This window comes from Toxorhynchites rutilus, chromosome 3 (assembly GCF_029784135.1).
Source record: "Toxorhynchites rutilus septentrionalis strain SRP chromosome 3, ASM2978413v1, whole genome shotgun sequence".
NCBI classification, from domain to species: Eukaryota; Metazoa; Arthropoda; class Insecta; order Diptera; family Culicidae; genus Toxorhynchites; species Toxorhynchites rutilus.
Window position 1 is genome coordinate 129,236,714 of NC_073746.1, and position 15,482 is coordinate 129,252,195.

The 15,482-nt window shown below is 36.9% G+C and overlaps 1 protein-coding gene across 5 annotated transcripts in view; it reads right to left on the reverse strand.

Annotated features, from left to right (window-relative positions):
• LOC129775129 (probable G-protein coupled receptor CG31760) overlaps positions 1 to 15,482 on the reverse strand; it is a 189,699-nt gene that overhangs the window by 59,806 nt on the left and 114,411 nt on the right. For all 5 annotated transcript variants that reach the window (XM_055779434.1, XM_055779433.1, XM_055779432.1 and 2 more), the window contains exons 4-7: positions 1,842 to 2,040; positions 1,612 to 1,776; positions 968 to 1,555; positions 499 to 907 (exon numbers count right to left, since the gene is read on the reverse strand). In XM_055779434.1, coding sequence (XP_055635409.1) covers positions 499 to 907; positions 968 to 1,555; positions 1,612 to 1,776; positions 1,842 to 2,040 — 1,361 coding nt within the window. The remainder of the gene's footprint in view (positions 1 to 498; positions 908 to 967; positions 1,556 to 1,611; positions 1,777 to 1,841; positions 2,041 to 15,482) is intronic.

A 15,482-nucleotide genomic window follows, 5' to 3' on the forward strand; every position in this document is an offset into this window, starting at 1 on the left:
CACACCATTTACCTGCCTATAACTTAACCAGTTGCGAGCATAAACAATTAATTCTCGAATTCCTAAAACAATAAAGCGAAAATGAGCCATCCTAAACGCTTTAATTTATTCATTTCGGCCCCTCTCAATGGTTTAGTTCGTGGACTCCAGCAGCTGGCCAACAGAAAGGCATCAAACATTGAAATTATTCGTCCAGCGGGGTTTATGTAAATTGTAATCGGAAATTCTGGATCTCGCACTGTTCTAGATGTTGTGTTGGCGCACAAACGAAGGGAATAGCACAAGTGTTGGGAATGATATCCGCTCTGGGCAGCTTTTATTGTAGTTGTTGGTAACCAACCGAAGCACTGATTCGCTCCAAGAAATGGAATCAGATGATACTATCAAATATTAATGAACAGTGTTAGTTCGTTGGGAGTGCTTACACGATTATATCTGAATGGTGATTTTCCACTGGAGGGTAATACTAAAACGCATAAAATTTAACCATTAACTCACCTTCTCTGCCATCGGAGGTGCTGATAGGGTCCATGTGCCCAAAAAGATGAGCATAACCAGTAGGATTGGCACCATCCATTGAAGCAGTTGCTTGTCGGTCAGTTTGACTTTGTGAGCCGATTTGACGCGGTAGGTTAGCGACACCCGCCAGGTTTTCATCAACAGCGCCGTATAGGTGACGCAAAAGCCCATATGTCTCGTCCACTTGGTAGCAATGCACGAGTAAGTGTCCAGAATAGGGAAGATGGCGGCCATCTCCAGATACATGAAGGCACAACCCAGCAGGGTGATGGTGAGGAAGATTGGACTGGCCACCTTAAATACTTTTACCTTGCGGTGCTGATACATGTACAGTGCGAGGACGACCGTAAAGCCGGCGCACATCACCGAGAATGTGAGTAACGTCGTTCTGATAAAAATATAGTTTAATTTTAAGGATCGTACTTTGTAATGAAATGGAGGACTTTACCTAAACACCCAGTTATAACTTGCCAAGCAAGGTTCCGGGCCGGTACAACTGTCGCATCCTGGTGCACACCTGACACAGATGAACACGTCCGTGTAGTAGGTGCTTATGTTATCCCTATACTCCTGATAGGCAACCTCCATTATGCTCCCGTTGAAGCCTCGCGGATGAGGCGATGAGTAGAAGCCCCCTTTGCACTTACACTCGTAAGCTCCCCGATTCCAGCCGTTGATAACGCGAAGACTTTTGCCGATCACGATCCCACTATTACCACTGTTACTACTACTGCTACTGTTGGTATAGCTGCTGGTATTACTGTAGTGATTATAATTCAAATTGACTGCCTTTGCCACGTTTGCGAATGTTGGTCGATAGACGCATCGCATGCTGTGCACGTGGCATTTGTGCGACCCGTGGAAAGCCTCAATCTGGTTGAGCTGTTCCTCGTCGCTCAGTTTGATGCTTCTTACGAACGGGTAGTATTGTCTCAGATGGTGATTGTAGCTCAAAACCTCCAATCTATTGGGGTTTTCGCACTGGTTCACCTGTAGATCGGAAATGTCGATGTCGATACTCAGGAAGCCGCGTAGTCTGCAAAAGTGGTATCGTTGTAACTGGGGGAAATGATTTGAAGTAAGTCGTATTACCCATGCCTACCAAGTGGTCTTATTGCGACACTGTAGGACAGAATCCAGCGCTTGTAACTACATGAATAGTATGGATAGGTCCACCAGCCTCGGTAGGATATGTTTAGGGGTGAAGGTGCAAACTTGGGCGAACGAAGGCCCGGAGAGGATGATTCATCTTCAAACCTGTATATGCAGAACGAGATCATGATTACGATAGATTATCGAGGTTTCAAACTAAAATGACTGACCATGGATAACTCGGATCTGGAGTTTTCCCAACGGCGACTCCCTCCTCTTCTATCCGAACTGGACCAGCCATTCCCGTAGGCAGTTTGTTCCACCAGACTGAATTGGTGATCAATCCGTCGGACGTGTTGATCGAAAGAATACGAGCACTCATGACGTGCATGTCGGAAAGCAATCCCTTCGCTAGCGCGTCTAGCAAACCTGGAACATACACATGTAAGAAGGGTAGGCAATATGAAATGTTTGTATCGATTGGAACATTGAATTTATATAAAATTCGTGATAATAATTTAGAAATGAGAATACGAAAATGTTCAAGTTTGTTCACGAAGCAGAGAATAGAATTATAGAGAGCAATTTATGCCAAATCAGCCGGAAACAACAAATTTTGACGCGACCATTTCTTATTTTATTGAAACTTGGTACATATGATGGAAGCTATCCAAATTTATATTTTTTAAAATCATATAACCAATTTAAATGATTGATTGCTTATGCATATGATATTTTAAAAGGGCGTATTCAAAATCATTGATCTTTCTTTCAAAAAATTGTAACCCAAAATTCAGATGTTTAATTAAAATATGATATTTAACAAAGTTTCTGGAAAATTAATGAACTATCTAGAAAAAAAACATTTTAAATTCACTGTTAAAAAATCTTACTCAAAATGAAAGAAATTTATATGTCAAAACACCCCCCCAAACACAACACTATATGTACATTTTTATTGGAAAACTCATCCAATTTAAAGAAGTTTGATATACACTGGTGCCGTGGAAAATTCACCAAAATGGAGATATAAGTTTTTAAAAATTCATGAAATTTCAATAACATAAAAAATCTACATGCGACTCTATATGAAAAACTATATATATCGTTTTATCCTAGAACTAATCGTTCTCGAGATATAACATTTTTTGGCGTAGGACTACGTCTTTCATTCCTATACCGGGGTGTAAGTTCAAAGTTTCGAAAACGAGAGCGTGACGCTTGGTGCATGGTTTTGTTACGTTAATAACTCTTTGCCGGCAGAACGGAATGGTATGATAATCACTTTATTCGGAAGATAAAATGTCCAAGAGTTATATGATTGTTAATAATTGATCCGAAAACTTGTTTCAATACTTAAAAATTGCTTTGAAAACAGGCTACTGAAACAGCACAAAACTGTATATAAGCGGATGCCAGCTCGGTAATATATTTAGTTTGACCTTCGGGTTAAAGTCCCTTAAAAAAACAAGAACTGAACCGCAATCCATTAAGTTCCTGTTTTGCTTTCGCATGGAATGGTCATGATGGAATGTTTGCTTGTAAATGCGCTCGATTGTTCGAGTTGGCTGAATGAAACAACATATCGAATCGGAACTAGAAATACCTACTTCGGGGTCATTAAGACTTCACGTGAACAGATTTTGAGAGATTTTAGACCCACGTAGATAATTGTCCGAAAATTTGGTAAATTTTTCACGAATTTTTTGAAAATTCTGCACATGGAATATGGATGGCATTTTCAGAAGTTTTTGTGTAGTTTATGAACAACCCTAAACATTTAGTACCTTAGACAACACTATTCCTATTATTCTTACTAGACTAAACTCTCCGAAAATAGTATCGCTCCGACTACCCCGCGGGTGGTCCTTCTTACCCCACCAGCAAAAATAAAAAGTATTTTTTTGTCTTTTCAGAAATTGATGTAAAAACGTCAAAAAAGTTATACAATCAACAGTTACACATTTTTTAGTAGTGGATTATTATATACTCAATGATATGTAGCACAACAAATAGGGGAAATCCTGAAGGACGTTTAACTGAAAATTGGTTTGCTTAGGGGAGCGGTCTTATCCCGTCTTCCCCTAAATATTTGTTCCACCACCACACACCGTTATTCCACATTAATCAAGTGCACAGCGAGTAAAATATTCGCAACGTTGTTGCTCAGATGAACACCAAACGGGAGGTGAAAATTTTCCTCAGAGGGGACGCAATATTTATACGCCAGCGACAGCGTTTTTACTGTGCAAGGGCATAGTTTACGTCGCAAATATTCTCTTTTCGTTATCCCCTTCGTTGTTTCTGATCTTGCAGCAGCATAACATAACACACAAATGGACAGAACAAATGTATGGGAAAATAGGCATGCTTCCATTTTTCATCAATTTGAACTATTTTCAGACAATGAGATTGTAATGTATAGCATATCAAATGAATCTTAGAGAATTTCCGATTCGATTGAAATGCAAATCGTCAAAATCAGTTCGCAGTAAAAATAGTTATTTCCTAAAACCGGACCTGTTTTCGGATTTGGCGCCCTTAATGAAAGACGTAGTCCTACGTCAGAATCATAATTAATAGATTGTACAATTCGAGTTCGATTCCCGTTCTGACCGGGAGATTTTTCGTCAGAAAAATTTCTTTCGACTATCTTCGAATATTATTTAAGATTGAAACGAAATTATATATTATCGAATATTATAGAATCAACTATTTAGTACAATTTTTGTATTTTCCGAAAAGCGTAGATCGTTTGCGTGGTTTTATTGCTTGGATCGCACAGGGGTATTCAAAGATAAATAAGAGAAAAGTGCTAGACACATGCAACCAGTCTTCCGAAAAACACATACACATGTCCACGCTATGTGAAAATTCCATGTTTTTGTTTGAATTCGAACATGATTTTCGCTAGTGTTGAATGTCTAACCCAACCACGAACAATGATACACAAACATAAACATGTGAAAACAAACACGATGTTTATAATTCAAAAACATCATGTACAAACATATCACCCGATGTCGCAGTATTCATTGCTTTCGTTTCGTTTCTTTTCATACACGGAAAGAAATTATTCATCCCAAAACATTTCTTCGTAGAATACTTTTTCACAGAAACGAACTTGAAATCTAGTTCGCATTACAAAAGTTTTACGAGGCTAAGAGGCTATGAGTTCATGCACATTTTGCAAGTCTGATTAAATAATCCTTGGTTTCGTGCAAAGAAAACATTCTCTGAATAGAAAGAAGCTTTCTATGAGATTTTTTTTGCGTGCATGTTGTCAATTGAAGTCTGGGGAACCGACTGCACAGCGGGCGACGTCGTACAAATGCTGACTAAAAAATAAATACCCAAAAATTAGTTTTAGATGCAACCTTCAGCGGCACATAGCAGAACCAGCAGAGAAATTTCAGCGGCTAAAACACACCATTAATTTCTCGATATTATCGCAAACTGAATGAAGGAAAAAACTAAAAGCTACACTTACACTACACTACACATGATATGCGTGTATGCGATTGCATCATTTTTTCTTCTCCTCTTCTTCGCTCGTTTTATAGTTTGGGTCGCGTTCGTCGCGAACAAACAGTATTAGCCATTTGTAAATATTTAAAGATCCTGCCAAAATTGTTGCTCCCGTGGTGCAGTGGTTAGCGTCACGCCTAACATGTCACTGCTGAATAATTGTGGTACTTTACATTCGATTAAAATTATAGGAATATTGTAATCAAAATTTGTTGTGGGTAACTAAACATCTCCACCACGCTCTATTCAATTTTAGTACTTGTTCAAATAGCTAATAATAGCGAATGTTACATGAATTCAATATATAAATTGATGCGTGCACTAAATAATGATATCAATTGTGAAAAACTCTGATATCAATCAACGTTTATTTTGTTCAGAACATTATTTGCCCAATATTTTAGACGATGCACCCATTGTCATGATAGGAAAGCATTTTTTCCATGTCAATATACCAACACACCACGCGTTGAGTGTTGGTGGTGTGGTGTCCGATTCGCTTCTTCTACTCTAAGCACTGCCGGTACTTGGGGTGAAAATGCAAGAGAAACTGTACACCATGTTCGAAAATCATGTGAAACATTAGGATTAAACATCGTATGTCCAAACATACCACGAATACAAACATGTCATATTTCCAAACATAGGTACGAAAAAATCATGTTTGTATTCAAACACAAAATTGCGAACAGCAGCGTGGACATGTTTACCCCGGACGCAGTGTTTTTTGTGAAACATGGAAGACTGCATGCAACTTCAACGTAACGTTTTCTCTTGAGCTGATTATGCCGTCGAGATTTCTAGGGAAAAGAAAATACTGCTGGTGGGACAAAATATAATCGCCTCATTCACGATTCATCAATCATCCAGCTAGCGACCGGACGACAGCTGCGGCTCGATGAAAAGATAGGACGATCCGCGTCGGTTTTCATACCACTAAGTGGAGAGTGTTTGTGTATGATTGAACCATACGCAAGCATTTTTGATGCTTAATGTTGTGAATTGTGGTGGTGGTACAAATGAAGAAGAAGAGATGCATTACGTGCTGCAGGTCGAAGACCTTCAAATTCAAAAGAAAGACACACATTTTGACGTTGCGTATTATTCTCGCAAGAACGAGATTGAATCGTAAACCAACCATTTTCAGCTGCTTAAACATAACCATGGCCTTTTTCAGGGCCATCAAAAATTTCACTAAATGTACTATGTAACATTTACGTTAACTCGAGAAAAACGAAGCTGAAGTTCGGAACATTTTCCCGCGAATTGTTTTTAAAAGAATCGATCTTTATCACTTTTTTCACTACAAACACTCTAATGACTCTGAAAAACTAATCGTAACTCTTATTTCGTAATTTAAATTTAAGGTCAGAGCGAAAAAGGATAGATACTTGAACGATTGCTTTTGTAATACATTCAATGATTGAAAATTAATAGTGTGCATCAATTAACGCGATTTGTTTACATTTTTTACATAGGACCTTTTCAAAAGTTACGCGAGAATTATTTTAAAATGTTTCATTTTTTGATCTTTTTAGCTTTATAGCCGAGGATTTTGTGTGAATGTAGGAGTGTTTTGGATATATTGGTGAATTTTTCCGATCGATTGTTTAATTTTCGTGGATTAGTGTATTGTTTTCAAGATCAAAGTGGAATAAAAGTGCAGCGCATTCAAAAACAAACGTGGGAAAGGTATTATCCAGCATTGAGAACGGCGTTTTTCGGTTGAAAACTGGAAGTAAAAATTTGTCCCACTAGCGATTTCTAATAATTTTGAGGCCAAAGTGGAGAAGCATCTGATCGCCAAGGCCACGAAACAGCTGTTGAGGCTGAAGAACATGCCGATATAACCATGCTCTGACTGTGTATTCAGATTTGTCTTATTCAAGTTGAGCTGACAGCGTGTTGATCTGTTACAAAGTTTAATGAATTAATTGGATTGGTGTTAATAGAGCACTCGTATTGGCTCTAATCCAGTGTTGCCACATTTTAATCTGTACCAGAGGGGTTAAAAATCTTTCTCATCAGTACTTTTTCGTTCAAAAATCTGTACCAAATATTTGTACCATCGAAAATATTCGTTGTAGAAATTTAGCATGAAAAAATTACTCATTTATTTACTACCAATACTACATTTGCATTTGCAAATCCTTCGTGTTTTTATAACGCTTATACATAGTTTTTTTTTATCTAGATTGCGTACTATCATGAATTATATATTTTTTAAATCGCTCCAAGCGATACTGCAGCGTAAAAGTCGTCATGTACCTTAACTTTCCTTTGTTTGAATGTAAGAAATTTCACACGTGGAAAAAATCTGTACCAATCTGTACTTTTTGACGAAGATCTGTACTCTGTACCGTAAAGAATTTGTACCAAAAAAAAAACCAAAAAATCTGTACATCTCTGGATAAATCTATACGTGTGGCAATACTGCTCTAACCAACAATATTTTCCAGGTTTTGAGCTTCGATTTTAGAGAGGATGTAAACATCTCAAGAGAACAGGAAACATCTTACATGAGCTTGATAAAAGAAAATCAACCAAGTATTGTGCTATGCTTACAATCGTTCAAAACAAAAAGGTCATTCCGTATCACGGTGAAGATTCATTGAATCGTTTGCCATTTTTATCAAAACTGACTTTTTGGCAGAGTCCTTGAGGGTACCTCTGTCAAAATTTCAGAAAAAGTTATACGAACCCCCTAATTAGAGATACAAGTATTCGTTTGTTTGCTAAACTCCATAAGTCCATCTTTCTATTTATCACCATTTATCGCTCCATTCTGTATATATATATATATATATAAAAATGGGTTTCTGTCTGTCTGTCTGATTCTTATGGACTCGGAAACTACTGATCCGATGCACATGAAAATTGGTATGTAGGGGTTTTTGGGGCCGGGGAAGATTTTCATGATAGTTTGAGACCCCTCCCTCCTCTCTTAGGGGGGCTGCCATACAAATGAAACACAAATTTCTGAATTTACTCGAGAATTAATTGAGCAAACGAAACCAAATTAGGAAAATGGAGGTTTCAGGGTGCAACAAATGTTTTCACGGTGGTTAGACACTCCACCCTCCTCTCTAAAGGGAAGCTGCCATACAAATGGAACACAAATTTCTGCATAACTCGAAAACCAATCAAGAAAATGCCAAATTTGTCATGCGAAGGTTTTAGAGGACACAAAACGTTTCTATGGTGAATAGACACTTCGCCCTTCTTTCTGAGGGGGAGGGGGGTTGTCATACAAATGAAGCATACATTTCCGTATAATTGAAGAACTAATCAAGCAAACGGAGTTTGGCATGTGGAGGTTTTATGGGGAAGAAGCATTTCTAAGGTGGTTCAACACTCATCTCACTTTTCTAAGAGGGGGCTTCCGTAGAAATGAAACACAAATTTCTGCATAACTCGAGAACTAATCAAGCAAACGAAACCAAATTTGGCATGTGGAGGTTTTAGGATGCAATAAATGTTTCTATGGTGGTTCGACACTCATCCCCCTCTCTTAGGGTGGGCTGTCATACAAATGAAACACAAATTTCTGCATAACTCGAAAACTAATCAAGCAAATGAAGCCAAATTTTGCATGTGAAGATTTTAGGGCGCACGAAACATTTCTATGGTGAATAGATACTCCTCCCCCCTCTCTAAGGGAAGAAGAGGGGGGGGGTCTATCATTATTCTATCATATTTTCTGTATCAAACATTCATACCATGTAACGGAGAAACACGTTATTTGCAAGTGGTTGAAAAATCTTGAACGAGAATTGTGTCTGAAAATAATCTGATTTTATAATGATGAGTTTTGGTAGAAGTACTAGGAATTTTATAGTAAAAGGTAAATTCAACGGGATCGATTAGAAGATCAATCAATGAACAGTTCTGCGATTGGACTCATGAACTTTCGTTTAGTAAGAAATCGTTTGTTTGTTTGAAGGTGTTGGAAACTTTTGGGTGGGACGTAGTTTGCCGGGTCAGCTAGTAGAACTATATTTCATTCATTGTTTCTAAGAAGCATGCACAACTCCACATAATCGGAATGTTTTCTGTTTTGGATTGTGATCTAGACATGACCGCAAAATGAAAGCGTGGTGTTCAGCGGACAACAAAATACAAAGCGGAAGTCATAATAATAAAAAAACAACTACAATCGATAATTACAAAAATAAAATCCTTTTTTTGCAAGTTCAATATTTTTTCAATAAAAAGCTAGCTAATAAATTAAAGATATGTCGATAATCTAAATCTGTTCAGTGGTTCTAAAGTTGTGAATTTTTGAAAAAAGTCAGTTTTAGGAACAAATGGGAAAAATGATTTTTCGGACCACTCTAAAATGGAAATGGTCACCCTAACGAAAAAATAAGAAAATACGGGTCTAATGTTTGGCGATAAAGAACAAAACTACAACTTTACATCGAAATCTGAAAACCACTATATCGGTTTGGCATGGAATGGCTGTATATATGCAAAATGTAAATACATACAAAATATTCAATAATATACAAAAAAAAAAAATCTTATGTGCATCGCGATGTACAAAGTATTAATGAATCTGTGAAAATTAACGTTAAAAGACATTTCCACAGATCCGCAACTTTAACAGACATTTTCACCTTTTTCACAGACTTTCACATATTTTTACAGATATTTTTTTAAAATCAGTTGGCAACTCGTCGTTCCACTTTTCATCGAATATTTTAAAATCTCAGGAGTAAACATTTACGTGACTGTGACTTCGTTTGTTTTTATTTCGTTCGGAAAAATATTATATCAGGGAAAGTGGACATTAAAAATGCGTTGCTCAGTGAAAGGAGAGATGCTTCAAATACGATGAAAAATGAGACAGTTCATCTAATCCATTAAAATTTTTGCATAAAAAAAACATTATTCGAGCACTAATTAACCTCCATTTTGCGATTTAGATTAAAAGTTTTGAGTCACCGTGAAAATGCACAACTAGTCAATAATTTATTTTCTAGCTTCTAGTACATTATTATGTTTAATCACAATTAAACCGTTTAACTTAAAATTTTTTTGTATTTATTTTATTTTCTAGTTTTTAGTACATTATCTGTTTCATTAGAATATTTCTCTACAATAAAACCATTGTACTGTATTCTATCAGTCAAAACATTTCATTTGATACCGATATTGAGTGGATTGCAGAAAATACATAGTGTGTTCTCCAAGTCAAGTTCGTTCGTTTGATACACATATCTCAATCAACTTTTTTTTGAGATGATATGGAATCAGCTATTTTGTAGCGGCGGCCAAATTGGATTTTCCAAGATAAGCAGTTTTGAAATGACAGCAGAGATAAAGGATATTTTATAAATTCGGTCAGTTCCTATTGGTCAAATTTCTTTTAAGGTGGACAACCCTACAGACATACAAACATACATACGAACAGTTCAAGTTAAATAAAACCGTTTGATAAAGTAATTGGCTATTTTGTGATTGCGGCCATCTTGAATTTGGATTTTTCATGATTTACTGTGATGTACTATTCAAGCCCTTTCATTGGGTACTCATATTAATCGGGTTTGAGAAAATATGCAGCCCGTCATTTGAAAGTGGCAGCCATCATAGATTTGCATTTTTCATAAATGATTGTGTTCTACTAGTCAAGCCCTTTCATTTGATACCCATAATAATAGGGTTTTGAGAAAATATGTAGTCCGCCATTTTGTAGTGGCAGCCATCTTGGATTCACATTTATCATAAATAACCGTATTCTACTAGTTATGCCCTTTCATTTGATACCCATATTAATGAAATTTTGAGAAAATATGTAGTCCGCCATTTTGTAGTGGCAGCCATCTTGGATTTGCATTTTTCATAAATAATTGTGTTGTACTAGTCAAGCCCTTTCATTTGATACCCATATTAATGAGGTTTTGAGAAAATATGTAGTTTTTGAGAAAGGTTTGAGGTTTTGAGAAAATATGTGATCCGCCATTTTGTAGCGGCGCAGATCATGAAATACGCAGTTTTATAATGACTACAGAGATGAAGGTGTGTTCCAAATTTCAGATCAATCGGTCAACAGGAAGGGGGTCAAATTTCTATTAATGTGGGTCAGCGCTACAGACAAACACGTTACACGTTACAAACATACAAACAGATTTCAGGGCAAGCTAAATAAAACCGTTTAAAAAGGGCAAGAACCAATGGAAAGGCATACAAAAATAGAAAGGGAAAAGGATGTTCCAGCTGTGACATTACTCAAACGATTTGAAAGGCAAACCCACCCTTAGAACTGTATTCGACACTGTAATATACATTTTGTCGTCTACCGTGGAAGTATCCCACGATACCATCCCATACCCATTATTTCATTTAATGCATATACTAATAGGTGATTACGTTAAAGTATAAATTTTAGAAAAATTGCCAAAAAGTTGTATCTAAAAGTCAATGCAAGAAAATTTTCCTATTACTACGATAAGGAATGATGACTATGATTTGATCGTGATAGCTGTTAAAAATGATAACAAATAATGATCAAATAACAAATTACTCAACATGTTTTTAGAACGGCCAAATTACAGAAATCACAATGAAACCCTGTAACTCCTTATTTAGTATAGATTTTAGCTTTCTGAAAGAACGCAGACTTCAAACATGAACTTGTGGACAATTTTGTGAATGAATTACCCAAATTTTTCTCATTGTTTTCCGTGAAACATGAGAAAAAATAATCAAAGAAAATAAAATTATTTCATCACAACACGTCGAAGATCACAAATTTATGCTGGTGGAGCATTTATCCTCATGTGTTGTCTCATGAGTGACTAGGATTATTATGACAAGCATGCAGTGTACCATCCAATCTCAGCGCAAAGTTGTCCCAAGATAACATTCTACTGTGCTTCATGACACACACATTGATTCTGTTGTCTTTTGTACCACGATGCTAAACGCCGCAAAAAGTGTAAGAAAATTTAAATTATGGTTCTAATTTTATATCCAACTTTGTGTACATCGGGTTGTGTGCGGTGAAATGCTAACCGTAAGATCGAGAAGGGGAGGGGTTGTGTGAAAATGCTGCCGGTTCTCAACAACTGTCTGTTTTGCTCAGCATTCCGTGAAAATGTGTGCTTTCCGGAGATGAAAGACAAGCAAGTTTATCTTTGGCTTACCCATTTTGCGTTCTTATTTGCGTGCGTGTGTTGATAACAATTCATATCGTATTTCTAAGGGATTGTCATTTGTGGATATAAGTCCAAAGCGTTATTAAAGCAAAATGCTTGCATAGCTATATTGTCAGCATTTTTTTTTATTGGTTCTGGGTTTTCCCAGTTCATGGCGTGTTTCAGGTAGATGGTTTTGTTTTATACTCTGCCGTTCTACGATTAGTTGTCTCATGTTACTTTTTGACAATTTTCACTTTTCTTCATAATCGCTACGAGCGTCGCCTATAGGCGACATCAGGGTGATATCGCACATCGATCACACCAGCGCGATATGCACACTTTTCGGCGCAGTGCTCCGTTCAGCGGTATCACTCCGACGGAGCACACTGCCGGAGCGAAGGGTAAAAAAACAAAATCAAGCTCAATTGTCCCATGTTGATATTCTACGTATAACTGTCCCACCACGAATTTTTAAACCCGTAAACAAGCTTGATTGATTCAAGTGAGAGTAACTTTCAACATTTCATTGGTGACCTGAACAGTTCACTACGTTTATTGGTATTTTTTTTAAATATACCCAAACTCATCTGGTATATGATTACAAAATTTGACCCGTAGTCAAACGGTTAAACAATAGTGTATTGTTTATAAAAAAAACAGTGTGTGGCTAAGCTGTAATACGTAAAGCTTCTGGTAGACCAATATGCTAGAAAACTTTGATTTTTTTTGTTTTTCTCAGTTCCTCATTTAGGAACATGGGACAACTATGCGTAGAACGGCAGTATAGTGCGTGAAAAGATTACGGCTGCATTGCACTAGGATTGGACGATCGATATTTTGAGAATCGATCTTTTCCTTTTCGATTTTCGATTTTTTGGATCGATTCTTTGTACTCCAAAAAATCGGGAAATTTTTTTTCGATTCTTTCCGATCTTTTTGATCGTAGAATTTTTTCTTTGTGAATTCCTTTTTTTGAGTGAACATTTATTTTAATCTCATCAAAACCATCTGACAAATTTCATATTCATTAGATCCCCTTCAACGTTGTCAAATTAGAGGTCGTAAATTTAGGAGAGGCAGTTTTGGAAGTTTGGTCATTACAAAACAAGTGGTCACAAGGTACATTTATCATCATCAAGTGTGGCGGAAGCGTTCTTTTCTTGAACTGGGACTGCTACCATGTTCTCGTACACGTTTTTTACCCACTTGCAGAAAATGTGTTACTGTGTTACATACAAAACATAATTGAAAGGGTATAGCTAATTTCCATCAATATTTTTCGTTTTAAAAGCGTGTTTATTCCATCCGAAAATCCGTTTTAATTTTTACAGAAATAGAACACGAAGTTCAATGTCGTCTATGTCAAATTGCCATGCATTATCACATTATCACAACTTGATTGAACTTGAGTCGAACAGATTACGAAATGAAAAATGCGATCCGTTCAAGTTCTTACGGGTGAGTAGTTGATCAGTAGATGGATCTGGAATTTCCGACGAAATTACACTCTCGTTTTCCATAACAATGCATTGCGTGGCAATAGCAAAGGCTGTGTCGGCGTCGCTTTTGATAGCTTCAGGTGAATTTATTTGTCCTTATGCTACTTCTGTCGATTGTGTCATATGACTCGCAGTCGTTAGCCCCCTACCTTCGCGTACATGCCGACCATGAATTGTTGACACAGCTCACGACATCGTTGAATGACGTTGCCCTAGTTGCGTTGAATTATCGTTCGATAATAAAAAACTAACAAACGTTTTGGGCATAATTTCATTGAAATCGGTCGAGCCTTTTAGGAGGAGTTCGGCCATGAACATCGTGACACGAGATTTATATATATAAAGAGATTGTCAGCTGAGTTCTGGGTGAATATCAGTTGTTGAATTTCTAATAATACCTTCCAATTAATTAACTTAATTGAATAATTGCATGACTGAAACGGTGATGACCTGGAAAATATAATTTTATCGAACAAGTATAGTAAAAAATTAATTGGTAAAAAGCATTCGATTTTTCAAAAATTGGTTCTTTAGTACCGATTTAATCAGTGAATCGATCCCTACGCCGTTTAAAAAATCGATCTGTCAAGATTGATCTCTTTATAGTGACATATGAAGAGAGAAATGCTCACGTAAAAAAATAATAAAGTTTTATTATAAACGAAGATAATTGATTCGTTTCTCTCTTGGAAAAAAAAAACATTAAGGGGGAACTCCGGTCTGGAATGTCTTGAAAATCGAATTGTTTTTTGCATTTTTGGGAAGCTTATGCCCCTAAACGGATTTTCCGATATTTGATTTCGTTAGAAAGTTACAGCCAAAATAATGAGAACACCACCAACAGCTTCGAATATACCTTGAACAACAACCAAAATACCCGAACATTTCACTTTATTCCTAACATTAAAAAAAAAATCATGAAAATTTATTATTTTTCGAGTTTCCGAGGTCTCCCTTAAACAATTTGGCTCGTTTGTCCTCTAACACGTTCGTCGCCCAAAGCGACGTTTCTGAGTTTCTCGCGGGGCCCAATTTGCGGATAAGATCTAGCAATATTTTTCATATTTTGAAGTTGAATTGACAACAATAACACATGCCAAACTCATATTATATTATTATATTATAATTTCAGTACAAACCATCCGCACTATAAATTAATAAAAAGTATAGTACAGGGTTTTCCAACTTTAAATTCCGAAAGTAAATGGAAATAAAACACACTTAGAATTCGAATTTCGATGAAACTTTTATTTCAAATTAAAGTTTGGTTTATGCCATTATGTGTGAAATACAACATCATTCAAATGTCCACCTAGGGCTTTCTCGCACACCTTGATCCGGAACAGGTAATTTTCGATGACTTTTCGGCACATATGGGGCGGTATCTCGGTCATAACTTCACGAATGTTGTCTTTCAAATGCTCAAGAGTTTGCGGAGAGTTGGCATAGACACGGTCTTTCGCATAACCCCACAAAAAAAAAGTCTAGCGGGTTCAAATCGCAAATCGCAGTTGGCCGTCCACAATTGGCATCACCAAAACGCGAAATTATGCGTCCCTCAAATTTCGTTCGCAATATGGCCATGTTCGGTCGTGTTGTGTGGCACGTGGCGCCGTCCTGCTGCAACCACATGTCATCCGTATCCATATCTTCAATTTGTGGCAAAAAAAATCGGTTAACATGCGGCCATAGCGCTCACCAT